General features: G+C 38.8%; 1 protein-coding gene across 1 annotated transcript in view; it reads right to left on the bottom strand.

Moving 5' to 3' along the window:
* LOC127007987 (dipeptidase 1-like) overlaps positions 1-15,129 on the bottom strand; it is a 112,958-nt gene that overhangs the window by 63,227 nt on the left and 34,602 nt on the right. Inside the window, exons 3-4 of the mRNA XM_050879532.1 lie at positions 2,798-2,954; positions 1,804-1,936 (exon numbers count right to left, since the gene is read on the bottom strand). Of these exons, the coding sequence (XP_050735489.1) occupies positions 1,804-1,936; positions 2,798-2,954 (290 nt within the window). The remainder of the gene's footprint in view (positions 1-1,803; positions 1,937-2,797; positions 2,955-15,129) is intronic.

The following is a 15,129-nucleotide window of genomic DNA, read 5'->3' as shown; positions in this document are numbered from 1 at the left end:
CGGCGGCCAGCATCTTCTAATATCCCTCCTCCTCCTTCTCCTCTTCTTCCTCGTGCTCTTCCTTGTCCTCTTCCTCGTTCTTGTCCTCCTCCTCCTCCTCCTCCTTCATTGCCCTTCTCCCTTTCTCCCTGTTTCATCACCCCAACTGGTACATTTTTTTTCTTTTCCTACATATTATTCATCTTTTTTATATATTTTTTTCATTTTCCGTTCTCTCATATTCCTCCTCTCCTTTTCCTCATTTTCCTTTTCTTATTATTTTCTTTGTCTTATTTGCTTTTTCTACGTCTTTTTATCTCCAATTTCTTTATTTCCCTTTCTATCTCTCTTACTCCTTTTCTCTTGCCTCATTTTCCTTCTTCTCCTCTTCTTCCCTTCTTCCTTCGTCTTATTAACTTGTCACCTTCTAATTTTCTTCTTCTTCCTCTTCCTCCTCCTCCTCCTCCTCCTCCTCCTCCTCGCCTTCTGTCATTCTCATTATTGGTTTTCTTTTTTTCTTCCTCTTCTTCTCCTGGTCTTCCTTCCTCCTTCCTTCTTCTTCCTCTCTTCCCTCTTCCTCTCCTCCATACATTAGATAACATATGGAGAGCGGAAGAGAGAGAGACTTTTACTCCTGAATCGGAAAAGCCGGTAGGGGACCCAAGTTGTATTTTGTATGTTATGTATATGTGTGAACCCCCCCCCCCTCCTCCTCCTCCTCCTCTCTCCTTTTCTCCTCCTCCTCCTTCTCCTCTTCCTCTTTCGTCCTTCCTTTTCCTTCCCTCTACACCACTTCTTTTCTTCTCCCCTATTCTTCTTTCTTCTTCTGTCTCCTTCCTGTCTTCATCTTCCTCCCCCTCTCTCTCGTTCCTCTTTTCCCTTTCTTCACCCCTTATTTTCCCCTTCCTTCCTTTTCCTCTCCCCGTTTCTGTTTCCTCCTTCTTCAGTATTTCTCTTCCTTTTCCTTCCTTCTTTTCCTCTTCTCCCCATTTCAGCTTCCTCCTTCTTCCGTCTTCCTCTTCCCCTCTCTTCTTTCTATTCCTCTTCTCTATCTTTTAGTTTCCTCTTTCTTCCTCTTCCTCTTCCTTCTTTTCCTCCTCTCCCCCTTCCAGCTTCTGCATTTTTCTTCCTTTCTCTTTCTCTTCCTCTTCCACTTCTTCCTTCAGCTTCCTCCCACCTTCTCGCTCCACCTATCCCTCCCTTCTTCCCCTTTCTCCTCTTCCACCTTCTTCCCCTCTCTCTCCTCCTCCTCTTCCTCCCTTCTTCCCTCCCTCGTGTTTGAAAATTGTGGTGTACCAAAAACCTAAAAATAATCGTTTTCCTTCCTCTATTCTTTATACCTTATCCGCCTCCCCTCTCTCTCTCTCTCTCTCTCTCTCTCTCTCTCTCTCTCTCGCTCTCGCTCTCGCTCTCTCCCTCTTTCCTATTGTGCTTTCCTTCCTCTTCCACTGTGGCTTTTTCTCTCCCTTTTGATCTTTATCGGTTGTGTCCTCTGTTTGTTTTGTTTTGTTTTGTTTTGTTTTGTTCTTTAACCTTTATATTTTTTTGTATTTTTTTAGGTTTTGTTCTATTTTTTATCCTGTAGTTTCGCTTCACTCCACAACTCAACTCAACACCGCTTCCCTTCATATACCACACCACGCTCAGTCACACCACACTCAGTCACACCACACCATACTACATAACATCACCTCTCACCATACATACCAGTACTATTCACTATTAATCTTTCTCCTCAATCTGGTAACGTTGCTGACCCCACCCCATTACACACACCACCTGCACCAGCACCCTCCACACAGCCAGGCAGGTCCCCGTACTCACCGTCGGCGGAGGTGGCGAGGCGGAGGTCGTCGGGGTACTGTTCGATGAGTCGCTTGATGAGGTCGATCTGTTCTATGGTGAGCTGGACGGCGTTCAGGCGCTGGGCCTCGCACGGCACGTAGCTCACCCAGAACTGTGTGGGTGTGGGAGTGGGATGGAGGAGGAGCAGGAGGGGAGAGGAGAGGAGAGGAGAGAGAGAGAGAGAGAGAGAGAGAGGAGAGGAGAGGAGAGAAGAGGAAAGGAGGAGGAGGAGAAAGAGGAGGAATAGGGGCAGGTAGTGGTGGTGGAGGAATAGGAGAAAAAATAACATTAACAATAGTAATAATAATAATAAGAAAAAAAGAACAAGAAGAAGAAGAAGAGAAAAAATGAGAGGAGGAAAACGAACAAAAACAACAACGTAAACAACAACAACAACAACAACAACAACAGCAACAATAATACCAAGAAGATTAAGAAAGAGAATAAAAGAAAATATACGAACAAAACCGAGGAGAGAAGGAGCAGGAAAAGGAGTGTTAGTGGATAAAATTTGCTCCCCATGGACACCGCCGGGCCAGATTTACTCCCTGCTCCGGGACTTAAAGCGACCCTGTTATTAGTCCAGCCACCCTGTCGGACCCTCCCAGTGAAGCTTCTTGGACTTAATACAACCCTGCCGACAAGACTTACGCTTCCCCCTCCCCTGTCGAGCCCTCCCTGCACCCCTCTTTCCTTCTTCACCCTTATCCTGCCGTATCTATCCCTCCCTTCTATCCTCTTCTTTTTTACCGTATCTGTGGCTTCCTTCATCCTCCCTCTATCCCGCTTCTATCCCTCTGCCTCCCTTGTCTCCTCTTGTACTCTTATCCTTCCTTATCCATCCCTCCTTCCTATCCCTTTCCCCCTTCTTTATTATAATTTTGCCTTCATCTTACCTTTTATCTCTTCTCTCAGTCCCCTTCCCCTTCCCTACTTATTCCTCCTCCGTGTCTCCTCCCCTCTATGTTCTCACCTGCGCCCCCACCAAGCCCTCCTTCAGGCGCGGCAGGTCGGTGTGGGACCACGAGGACCTGGACCACGGGCGGAGCTTCTTCAGTTCCGCCGTGAAGTTGAAGCTGTGGAGTTTGTTGTGCATGAACTTGCGGATGTTCCAAGGCAGGTCGTTGTGGCTGTTGGGGAGAGAGAGAGAGAGAGAGAGGGGGTTGTTAGTACGGGGTGGTGATGAGGGGCAAATATGACAGAGAGAAGGAATAGAGGGAAGGAAGGGAGAGGAAGAGAAATACTGAAGAAGGAGAAAACAGAAACCGGAAAAAGAGGAAAAGGAAGGAAGAGTAAAATAAATGGTGAAGATAGGGAAAAGAGGAACGAGAGAGAGCGGGAGGAAGAGAAATACTGAAGAAGGAGGAAACAGAAACAGGGAAAAGAGGAAAAGGAAGGAAGAGGAAAATAAGGGGTGAAGAAAGGGAACAGAGGAACGAGAGAGAGGGGGAGGAAGATGAAGACAGGAAACAGACAGAAGAAGAAAAAGAATAGAGGAGAAGAAAAGAAGTGGTGTAGAGGGAAGGACAGCACACAGCAGATAACGAAACATGAGGAGAGGAACGTAGCCGAAAAGTCCCCAGGAAAATATACATAGGAATAATTTGAGCCCTTCAGAATCTCAAATTTTCAAGCCGTAACTGAAAAATATTAAAGGAAAGTAACGTTACAGGTCGTCACATCTCGTCTTAGTAGTTATGTTACGAATTTCGGGGCCTTGTAACACGATCATTATGCCTCCGGTCACGCCTCCACAAGACATACGGCACTTAGGAGAACCTGTTGCTTAAGTTTGGGTCATACGTCACGGCAGCCACCATTAATTAAATTCGCCTGCGCCACTAACGGGGAGCACCTAAAAGAAAAGTGAGGTTGGTGTGTTTAGGCTTTGTGGAGCACTGCAGCTGATAGACAAAAAATCATCCATATTTGTAGGCATTCATTAAGATTAAGAAAGAGAATAAAAGAAAATAAACGATCACCTTCACCTCCGTTCTTTCTTTTCTTCTTTTCCCCCCTCCGTATTTTTCTTCCTTTCTTCCTGTTTTTTTCTGTTCCTTTTTTCTTTCCCCTCTAGAGCTTTCTTTCGTCTTGCATGAGTCTGGAATGCATATAGACCTCCGTGACAAATTTAATTATTACTCGCTGAGACAATCAAACTTTCGCTCTTACATGATTAAATGAAGGAGAGGGGAAAGTGCCTGGAGTGGGAAAATGTCCAGAGGGGAATATATATGCAGAGAGGAATATGACCTGGGGAAATGTCCAGGGAGAATTTGTAAGGGGAGAAATGATAGGAGGGGGAAAGGTTCTCTAGGGAATATGTCCACGAGGGAATTTGTGAGGGGGGAACTGTAGGAAAAACTAAGGTGCTGAAGGGAATACGTCCAGGGGGATTTTGTCAAGGGGGAAATATAGGAAGGAGTAGTAAGGTCCAGAAGGGAATACGTCCAGGGGGATATTGTCAAGGGGAAAATGTAGGAAAAAGTAAGGTCCTGAAGGGAATACGTCCATGGGAAATCTCTCAAAGGGGAAATGTTCAGGAGGGAATATGACCAAGGGGGGAAATGTAGAAACGAGTAAAGTTCAGAAGGGAATACGTCCAGGGGGAAATATGTCCAGGGGATTTTGTCACGGGGGAAATGTCAGGAGGGGTGAAGGTCCAGAGGGAATATGACCGGCCATCAGGCAAACCAGAGCCACCAAATAACTACAAATACCATCGATCGACATGCAAAAGACAACCATTCCAAAGCATATTCATCCACTCTCTCAATCAAATCGTACCGGCCATTATTGTGAAGATACTTTTTTGAGCACCGGTACAGAGTTATATACATTTTTTAATTGCTGTTGATGTAGATGAAATCCGAGTCTGGTAAATCGTAGGAATGTGTTTGTGTGTGTGTGTTTGTACTTTTTAATATGAATCTTAGTGAATAGGAGGTCCATAATTATTTACCCGGCTGTTTTCAATCCTTCCAGGTGAGCTCCCGATGATCATTAAGACTCGCCCCCTCACCGTCGCCACTCCCCCCCTCCCAAGACCAGTTGCACCCCTTTCCCCTCTCATCACAGGTGTATTCCTTCCCCTACCAGGCAAGGTGTATCCCTCCTCCTCCCCCTCCCTCCCCCCTTCCCCCCAGGTGCCCCCAGGATTAATCAGTCGTGAGTTGGCAGGTAAAATGGAGGCTTCGTTGCTTCAGGCGGAAATTTGCTCACGCGTTCACGAGTGTTTTTATTTTTCTAATCATTTTTCCTCCCTTTTTTTTTAGTTAGGTATATACGCGGGTTAACGCTACTGTAAACATATATACGTACATACATACATACATACATACATACATACACATCACCTTCCCTCCCTCCTTTCTTTTCTTCTCTCCCTTTCCTTATTTTTCTTCCTTTCTTCGTGTTTTTTTTCTGTTCCTTTTTTCTTTCCTCTCATTTCACTCTTCCGGTATTTTTCCTCCTTTGTTTTTCTTCCTTTCTTTTACCTGATATTCTGATTTTTCCTCCTGTTTCTTTCCTCCGTTCTTTTTACTTTTCTCTCTTTTCTTCTTAATTTATTTTTTTATACTCCTTTCTTGCTCTATTTTCTTTCGTCTTTATTCTTTTCTCATATTTACTTTCCTTCCTTTCCTTCTTTGTGTTATTTCCCTTCCTAGTGTCCATTTTCTTTCCTCCTTTTTATCTGTTCTCTTATACCTATTTTCCTTCTTTTCCTTCTTGGTGTTTGTGTCTTTTCTTTCCTCCTTTTTATCTTTTCTCTTATACTTATTTTCCTTCGTTTCCTTCTTTAATGTTTTTTTTCCTTCCTAGTGTCATTTTTTTCCCTCCTTTTTTATCTTCTCTCATTATTTATTTATTTTCATTTCTTCTCATGTTTCATTCATTTCATCTCCTCTCTACTGTCACATATTATCAACATTTTTCTTTCTTTCTTTTCCTCTCATTTTTCTTTACTTTCCATTACTTCTTTCATTTCATGTTTTCTCTCATTTCCTCTTTCTGTTCTCCCCTCCATTTATTTTTTACTTTTCTTCTTTCCTTATTTTCCTCCATTTCCTTTAGTTTTTCTTTTCCCTTTTCTCCTCCGCTTTTCCTCCATATTTTCATTTTCCATTTTTTTGTTTGCTGATTTTTTTTTCTCTGATGTTTCTTTCTTTTCATTTCCTTTCCTCTCCACCGTCACACAATATCAACCTCTTTTTCTTTCTCTTTTCCCGTTTTATTTTATTTTCTCATTTCCTTACTTTTTATTTGTTTTCTCAAGTTCCGTTCTTTCTTTTCATTTCCTCTCCTCTCCTCTCTACCGTCACTCAATATCACCTTTTTTTCTTTCTTTTCCCTTTCGTTTTTTTTTTCCTTTTCTCGTTTACTTCTTTTTATTTATTTTCTCATGGTCCTCTTTTTTTCTCCGTTCATTGTTTATTTATCTCTTTTCCATATTTTCCTTCCTGTCCACTAGTTTTTTCCTCATTTTTCGGCTCCATTTTTCTTATTTACTCATTTTTTTTATTTTCTCATCTTCCTCCCTTTCATTTCCTCTTCTCTACCGTCATACAAAATCAACTCGTTCCATTTTTTTCTATGCCCAGACCTCCCTTCCTCCTCCTCCACCCTCCCCTCATCCCCCCAACCCGACCCTTACCCTCATATATTATTCAGGCGGCGGGAAATATTATTTTTTAAAACATTCGAGGAAAACATTGTCAAAGGATGGATGGAATGCGTGTTTCGCCAGGACGGAAAAATGTCAAAAATTTCAGCGGGATTGAAAAACATTAAATTCCTTGTTGCAAATGTTTGGAATCGAGCAGGAAAAGATGAGATGAAAAATGTGTGAGGTGAGAATATGAGATTAGAATATGAGTTGAGAAATATTGAAACTGAGACATAAAACTGAAACATGTGTTGAAAAAGAGTAAAGATATTAAACAGAAACGTGAAACTGAAACATGAAATTAAAATATGAGATTTAAACGTGAAATTAAAGCGTAAAACTGAAATAGATTAGCATATAAGATTGAAACATAACAGTGAAATATGATTTTGAAACGTATCGAAGCTTGAAAAACTGATTGAGGAAAAGATAGAAAAGAATCGAAGAAAAAAAACTAAAGGAAAACAAATTTAAGCTTGAAAAGAATTGAAGAAAAGAAAAGAAAGAAGAAAAACGGAAGGAAAACGAGTTGAAGCATGAAACTGATAGAAGGAAAAGATAGAAAATAAATAAAGAAAAGAAAACAAAGAACAAAAACTGAAGGAAAATAAATTGAAGCTTTAAAAGAATTGAAGAAAAGAAAAGAAAAAAGAAAAACTGCAGGAAATCAAATTGAAGCTTGAAACTGATGGAAGAGAAATAGAAAAGAGTTAAAGAAAAAAACAAAGAAAAAAAAGAAAAATATATTGAAAGTTGACTAAAACGAGAATCATACGGAACAAAAAGAAAAAAAAAGGTATGATAAAAAAAGAGATGAAAAAAAGATAGAACCCCCAGTAAATATTTCGAGTCTGACATGAAAAAAAAACTCTATAATTGGTGTATTAAGACTTTTTTCGGCCCCTTCTTGTTTGTTTACCTGCAACTTACCTGAAACTCATTAGTGTCTCGTACACCTGCGCTTCGTACCTCCTCCCTTTCCTCCTCCTTCTCCTCCTCCTCCTCCCCCTCTTTCTCCACTGTATCTCCCTCATCTTTGTTTTCTCTCCTCCTCCTTCTCTTCCTCTTATTCCCCCCTTCCTAATCACCTACCCCTCCTTCTTTTCTCTTCTTTCTCTTCTTCTTTTTCCTCTTCTTTTCTTCTTCTTCTTCTTCTTCTTCGTCTTCTTCTTCTTCTTCTTCTTCTTCTTCTTCTTTTACTTCATCTTCTTCATCATCATCATCTTCTTCTTCTTCTTCTTCTTCTTCTTCTTCTTCTTCTTCTTCTTCTTCTTCTTCTTCTTTTCTTCTTCTTCTTCTTCTTCTTCTTCTTTTCTTCTTTTTCTTCTTTCTCCTTTGCCTCTGCGTCCTCCTATTCTTCTTCCTCCTCCTACTCCTCCTCCTCCTCCTCCTCCTCCTCATCATCATCATCATTTCTTCACCTAAAAAAAAACATTCTCACAAAGTTCTAAAATTTCCCCCCCCCCAAAAAAAAAAAAAACCTATTACCCAACACCGTAATTACCATGAACAACAACAGCAAAAACAAGCTAAAAAAAAAAAAGGTGCGCGGGAAAGTCCATTAAGGAGCAAAAAAAAAAAAAAAAAAAATGCTGGTGTGGTTAATTTGTTGTTCTTTAGCGTCATTAACACCATTCATTATGCAGACTGGCGGTGGGAACATCTGAAAAAAATTATGTGTGTGTGTGTGTGTGTGTGTGTGTGTGTGTGTGTGTGTGTGTGTGTGTGTGTGTGTAAGTAGATATGCATGTATGTACCTCTACCACCTCCTCTACCTCCACTTTTCCTCCTCCTCCTCTTCTGTTTCTTCCTCCTCTTCCTCCACATTATCTACCTCATCTTTGTTTTCTCTCCTCCTCCTTCTCTTCCTCTTATTTTCCTAATCACGTACCCCTTCTTTTATCTTCTTCCTCTTCTTTTTCTTTTCCCTCCTCTTCTACTTCTTTTTCTTCTTATTTTCTCCTTCTTCTATCCTAGTAGGTATGTAAGTATGTAGGTAGAAGGGAAAAGTAGGTGGGAGGGACTATGTTTTGCATGCCTCTTAATATTTATGAATAGGTTTACAAATTCGTACTTCCTCCCTTTCCTCCTCCTCCTCCTCCTCATTCTCCACTGTGCGCCCTATCTCCCTCATCTTTGTTTTCTCTCCTCCTTCTCTTCCTCTTATTCCCCCCTTCCTTATCACCTCCTTTTATCTTCTTCCTCTTATATATATCCATTGATTGATTCTTGTACTCTCCGAAACACCAAACAGGAAAAGAGATACAAACACACTCGTTCACTCAATAGCCAACCAGGGACTGAATGCATTAACTCTGCCAATACATATTCAGCATCTATGAGTGTTAAGAGTATTGATAGAGAATAGACAGATGGATAGACTCATAGATAAACAAACACTGAAGGAGATGCATTCGTCCATTCACTCAACCCTTTTTTTATACATATTGAACACCTCTAAGTCATATAAATATTGAAATAATGAATAAAAATATACTCAGACTCGCAGAAAGACAAACACTAATACAGACACACTCGATCGCTCACCCTAGATAGATAGGCATAGAAATAGATAAACAAACATACTTATAAAGATGGCCTCCCTCGTCTACTTCCTTCAATGCCATCTAGCGAACGACTGCAGGAACATTTTTTTATTTTATTCTAAGCGTCTATGAATATTGATAATGAATAGGCAGACAGACATACTCATAAACACTAATACAGACGCACTCACTCGTCCACTCCCTCCAACGCCATCTGCTGAGTGAACGCATATACGCCACTTCGTACGTACGCTTGTCGAGGCAATTGGCTTCTTTTCATCGACTTAATTGTTATCGTAATTATTGTTTTCCGAGCGGGAGGCGGCGTGTGAAAGGGCGTTGATCAGCTGCTGGGAATATTCCGGCGAGGTAATATTCCCACGCTCGGGCCCGGGAATCAGGAACGGCCGTCATAATGGAGAGGATTGCATATCGTATTGTTGGGTACGATAATGAGTCCTAATGTTTCCCGCTGCCGGATGAACGATAACGATAATAGTTCTCGAGAATATAAATGGTTGGGAATTGAGTAGGACGTGAAGTTTAACGACCAAAGGAGAAAAAAAGTATATAAGATTGTAGAAGATAAATATATGAGAATAAAATATAGTTTGTAATATTCTGATAAGGCATGTAGGATATTTTTACCTTCTTCTATTGCTATTATTTATCACATTGGTGGGTACGATAATGAGTCCTAATGTCTTCCGCTGCCAGATGGAGGATAATGATGATAAAATTGCAGGAAAATATGAATGTTGCGGAAATGAAAAGGATATGCAATTAATGGATGTGACTTGTTAACGAGAAAGTGGGAGAGAAAAAAGTAGCTGAGGAAACGTGGTTGAGAAAATGGATAGTTTTTGAATGATTCTCGCTGCCAGACTGAGGGGTGATGATGATAATAATGCTGGAAAATATAAATGGTCCAGAAATGAATAGGATGTGCCAATGGGTGTGACTTGTTAACGAGGAAACGAGGGGAAAAAATAAGAAAGAAAAAAAAAGGTTGAGAAAATGGATAGTTTTTGAATGATTCTCGCTCCAGACTGAGGGATGATAATGATAATGATAATGCTGGAAAATTAAAATGGTCCAGAAATGAATAGGATGTGCAAATGGACGTAACTTGTTAACGAGGAATCGAAAAAGTAAAAAAAATATCTGAGAAAATATGGTTGAAAAAATGAATCGTTTGTTAATGAAAGAGAAGAAATAATAAAAAAATCTTGTTGAAAAAAATGAATCGTTTGTTAATGAAAGAGAAGAAATAATAAAAATGAGAGAAAAAGACAGGAATATATAAATGGTCCAGAAATGAATAGGATGAGCAAATGGACGTTACTTGTTAATGATGAAACGAAAAAGGAAAAAAAGCTGAGAAAATCTTGTTGAAAAAATGAATCGTTTGTTAATGAAAGAGAAGAAATAATAAAAATGAGAGAAAAAGACAGGAATATATAAATGGTCCAGAAATGAATAGGATGAGCAAATGGACGTTACTTGTTAATGATGAAACGAAAAAGGAAAAAAAGCTGAGAAAATATGGTTGAGAAAATTAATGGTTTGTGAATATTTCTTTTGCTGCCGGAGGAAATAAGAGAAATGCGGAAAAATGCAGGAAAATATTAATGGTTGGGAGATGAATTGGATGTGTGTGCAGACGGACGTGACTTTTTAACAATGATACGAAAAAGAAAATAGAAGATGAGAAAAAAACTGAGAAAATGAATCGTTAGTAATATTCTCATTAGAGGCTTATTTCTTTTTTTTTGTTTAATTTTTAATTTTTCACTTTTTAATGATTTCCTTTCTATTTATCCAAACTTTTCTATATTTATCTATCAATCTATCATCTATCTATCTATCTATCTATCTACCTATTTGTTTATCTATCTATCACTACCTCTGTCCGAGTTCATGGCATTATTTTTGTTTTGCTTTTTTATCTTTTTTTTTAGTGTCAAATTAGCTGCCAGACAGTTTGGGCGATCGAGATTGCCCCAGTTCGAATCCAGCCGCCTGTAATGAATTGAAAATCGCCGCTAATCATACCCTTCACCCTCCACCCCTCTCTCTCCCTCTCTCTCTCTCTCTCTCTCTCTCTCTCTCTCTCTCTCTCTCTCTCTCTCTCTCTCTCTCTCTCTCTCTCTCTCTCTCTCTCTCTCTCTCTCTCTCTCTCTCTCTCTCTCTCTCTCTCTCTCTCTCTCTCTCTCTCTCTCTCTCTCTCTCTCTCTCTCTCTCTCTCTCTCTCTCTCTCTCTCTCTCTCTCTCTCTCTCTCTCTCTCTCTCTCTCTCTCTCTCTCTCACTTCTCTGTCTGTCTCTTTATCTATCTGTCTGTCTGTTTAATTTCGTTTCTCAGTTCCTCTTCTCACACACCTACATTAATTTCCTTTTATTTCCCTCTCCTCCTCTTCCTCCTCCTCCTCCTCCGCTTTATCCTCTTCCAATGTTATTTCACTTTCTTTCTTACTTCCCTTGCATTATCTTATCTTTCTATTTCCCTTCCTGTCAGTCGCGTATTCGTATTTATCATATTTTATTTTTGCCTTCTCAGTTTCGCCTCTCGTCTGATATTTCTCACTTTAGCTTTTCTGTATTTTCATTTTTGTGTATATTTGTTTCCTTTGTTTCTTTCTTTCTTTCTTCTATTTTATCTCACTATTTTGTTTATTTATTTTCTTTGTGCATTTCAGTTTTCGTCTCTTATCATTTACTTTGTTTTATCTTTTTCTTTTTTCTTTTGCATCTGCGTTTTCATCTGTCACTTAATTTTACCTTCTCATATTTCGCCTTTTATCTCACTTCATGTATATTTTTCGTTCTTTATGTAAGTCTCTCATTTTCATTATATCTTTCTCATCTCTCACTCAAATTCAAGAAGCTTCCCATTGCACTTCTCTTTTCTCTCACTTCTCTTCTTCATTACAATAATTTTCGTTATTTCTACTTATCTGCATCATTCCTCTTCTCTCATTTATTTTTTAGTGTTTTTTCTTTGTGTTGGTTCAGTTTTAACCTTTCGCCTCGCTCGGTTTCAATCTCTGCTTATTTTTTTTTTTTAATCTCTTTTTCAACCTCAAGTGATTAGTTTTTCCAGCTCTTGTATTTCCCCTTCCAAGAATTTCTCCTTTCCAGTATTCTTCTCCTTCCTGATGTTGCTTTTTCTTGTTTCTTGTTATTTTTCTAGGTTATGTTTTTTTTCAATTCTAACTTCTTCTTTTCCTTAATTATCCTTCGTTTCTCGTTTCGTTTCCTGATTCGTTTCCTTCGTGTCCCATTTTTCCTTGGTTTCTTATTTTTTGTTTGTCTATTCACGTTAGGTCATATTGTTTTATGTTTTATTCTTCAGTTTTCTTCATTTTGCTTAATTTTCTTTCATTTTTCCTGTTTCGTTTCCTCAGTGTCATATTTTCACCTATTAAAACTTTCTCCATTTCATTATCCTTCTTCTTCTCGTTCCTCTGTTCCACGTTTATTAACATTTCACTTTTTAATTCTCATATCCTAATTCATTTCGTAATTTTCTTCCTGTCTTTTCAATTCAGCATTTCTTACATCAATTATTTTCGCACTCAGTCAAAAACTATCTCCATTCCATCAATATTCTTCTCATTCCTGCATTTTCTTATTTTTTAATTATTTTACCTTTTGAATTCTCACCTCAAACGTTGCTCAGTTTTCCTCCTCTCATTTCCACGTATTATATCTTAGTGTATTTCCAACTGAGCCAAACATTTTCTTCATTGAGCATCACTTTTCTCATTCCCGCATTTCTCTTTCTGCCATTTAACCTTTTCAATTCTCACCTCAGACCTTACCTAATTTTTTTCCCTTTCTTTTCCACTCATTTTCAACTCCATTTCTTAATTGCATCATCCCTATCATTTCCTTATTTTTCGTGGTTTTTTTTATTTCTGTAATTTCTGTATTATATTATTTTACCTCAATTCCCACCTCAAACCTTACCTAATTTTTTCCCCTTTCGTTTTCACTCATCATATTTTTTACAGTTCTTATTTTCAACTCCATTTCTTCACTGCATCATCCCTCCAATTTCCTTATTTCCCTTATTTTTGTATTTTTGTGATGTCTTTTATATTATTTTACCTTTCTCAATTCTCAAACCTTACCTGAGTAATTTTCTTCCTCACCTTTCCACTAATAACTTCCTCCACCTGGTCACGAATCTCTCCACTATCGTTTTCTATTTTCCTTCACTTCTTTCTATTTTCATTCTCTGGTACATTTTCCTCCTCTTCGTTATCCTTTACTCATTTCCATCTGCTTTCTTTACTTCTCTGTTTTCCTTCATTTATTCTTGTTTTCCTTCACTTCTATCTATTTTCCTCCACTTATCTCTATTTTTCTTCACTTGTACACTTTTGTCCCATTCTGCTTTCCTTTTATTTATCTCTATCTTCCTCCCCTTCTCTATTTTCCTTCATTTATTTCTTATTTTCCTTCGCTTCTCTGTTTCCCTTCACTTCTATCTATTTTCCTCCACTTATCTCTATCTTTCTTCACTAGTACACTTTTTTCCCCTTCTGTTATCCTTTTACCTATCTCTCTTATTTCTTATTTTCTTTCGCCCATCTCAAAATTTCTTCTTTTCTCCATTTTCCTCCACTTCCCGCCGCCTCCTTCCTCGCTTCTGGCTCTCCTCATTACTCTCACTCGTTCCTCGCATCTTTTCTCCCTCACGTCCTCCTTTTCTTCTCAATCCTTAAGCAATATAGACTTACTGCATTGCCTCCTTTCAAACCGCCCGGTGTGAGCTTTCGTTTCACTTTCGCCAGAGAGAGAGAGAGGGAGAGGGAGGAGGGAGAGAGAGATCGCGTGCACTTATTTTGACTTCCGACACCGTGAACCTCTTTTCTTGAATCTGATGGAGAGTTGGGAAGAAATGGAAGACCTCTCGAATGACTGACTGACTGAATAACTGACTGAATGACTGGCTGACTGACTGACTGACTGACTGACCGTACGAGAGAATGAATGAAGACACGAGTGAATGAAATCGAATTCTTACGTTTTTGGGACTGATAAGAAAAGAGGAGACAGACACTATGTTGAAGGAGAGGGAGGAAGAGGAAGAGGAGGCGGAGGAGGAGGAGTGGCAGCAGCAGGAAGTGGAGGTGGAGCAGGTGGTGGCAGCCGAGACAAAAAAAAACGGACAATTTGGAAAAGGAGATTTGAAGTGAAAGAGAAGGAGAAAAGAAATTAAAGGTGGATATGAAGAAACGAAATGAGAAAGAAATTGAAGTTAGTAAAATAAATAGAAAAAAAGGAGACTGAGGAAGTAAAAGGCGAAGAGCTGAGGCGAGATTAGGAAGTAGGTAATTTGAAGTAAGAGGAGGAGGAGGAGGAGGAGTTGGAAGAAGACCAAAATGAAAATTACATAAAGGAGATGAGTGTAAAGGAAATGTTTTAGTGAAGATGAAAGCGATGGACGTGAAGGAGGATTATGAAGAGGAAGAAGAAGAAGAAGAAGAAGAAGAAGAAGAAGAAGAAGAAGAAGAAGAAGAAGAAGAAGAAGTCAAAGAAAGAAAAAGAAGAGGAAAATCAGAAAGTAGAAGAAGGGGAAGAAGAAGAAGAATACAAAGAAAACGAAGAAGAAGAAGAAGAAGAAGAAGAAGAAGAAGAAGAAGAAGAAGAAGAAGAAGAAAAAGACATGGAAAGAAAAAGAAAAGAAAAATCAGAAAGTTGAAGAAAAAGAATACAAAGAAAACGAAGAATACAAAGAAGAAGAAGAAGAAGAAGAAGAAAAGAAGAAGAAGAAGAAGAAGAAGAAGAAGCAGTATTGGTCGTGATACAAGGGAGAATAAAAGTAGAGATTAATAAAGAACAGGAAACAAAGGAGTAATAATAATAACGAGAAAAATAACCATAACAACAACAATAACAATAATACCAGCAATAAGAAGAATACGAGTAAAGAAACTGATAAAAAAAACAGAATTAGTAAAGAAAGAAAAAAAAATGAAACAACTTAGATCTTATTATTTCGTTTTCTTAAGTTCCCCTTTTCACTTTTTTTTTCTTCATCTATAAATTAAAAATAAACATTCACTTTTCATATTCTTTCTTTA

Source organism: Eriocheir sinensis, chromosome 36 (assembly GCF_024679095.1).
Source record: "Eriocheir sinensis breed Jianghai 21 chromosome 36, ASM2467909v1, whole genome shotgun sequence".
In the NCBI taxonomy this organism is placed as follows: domain Eukaryota; kingdom Metazoa; phylum Arthropoda; class Malacostraca; order Decapoda; family Varunidae; genus Eriocheir; species Eriocheir sinensis.
This window is presented reverse-complemented; position numbering and strand designations above follow the sequence as displayed.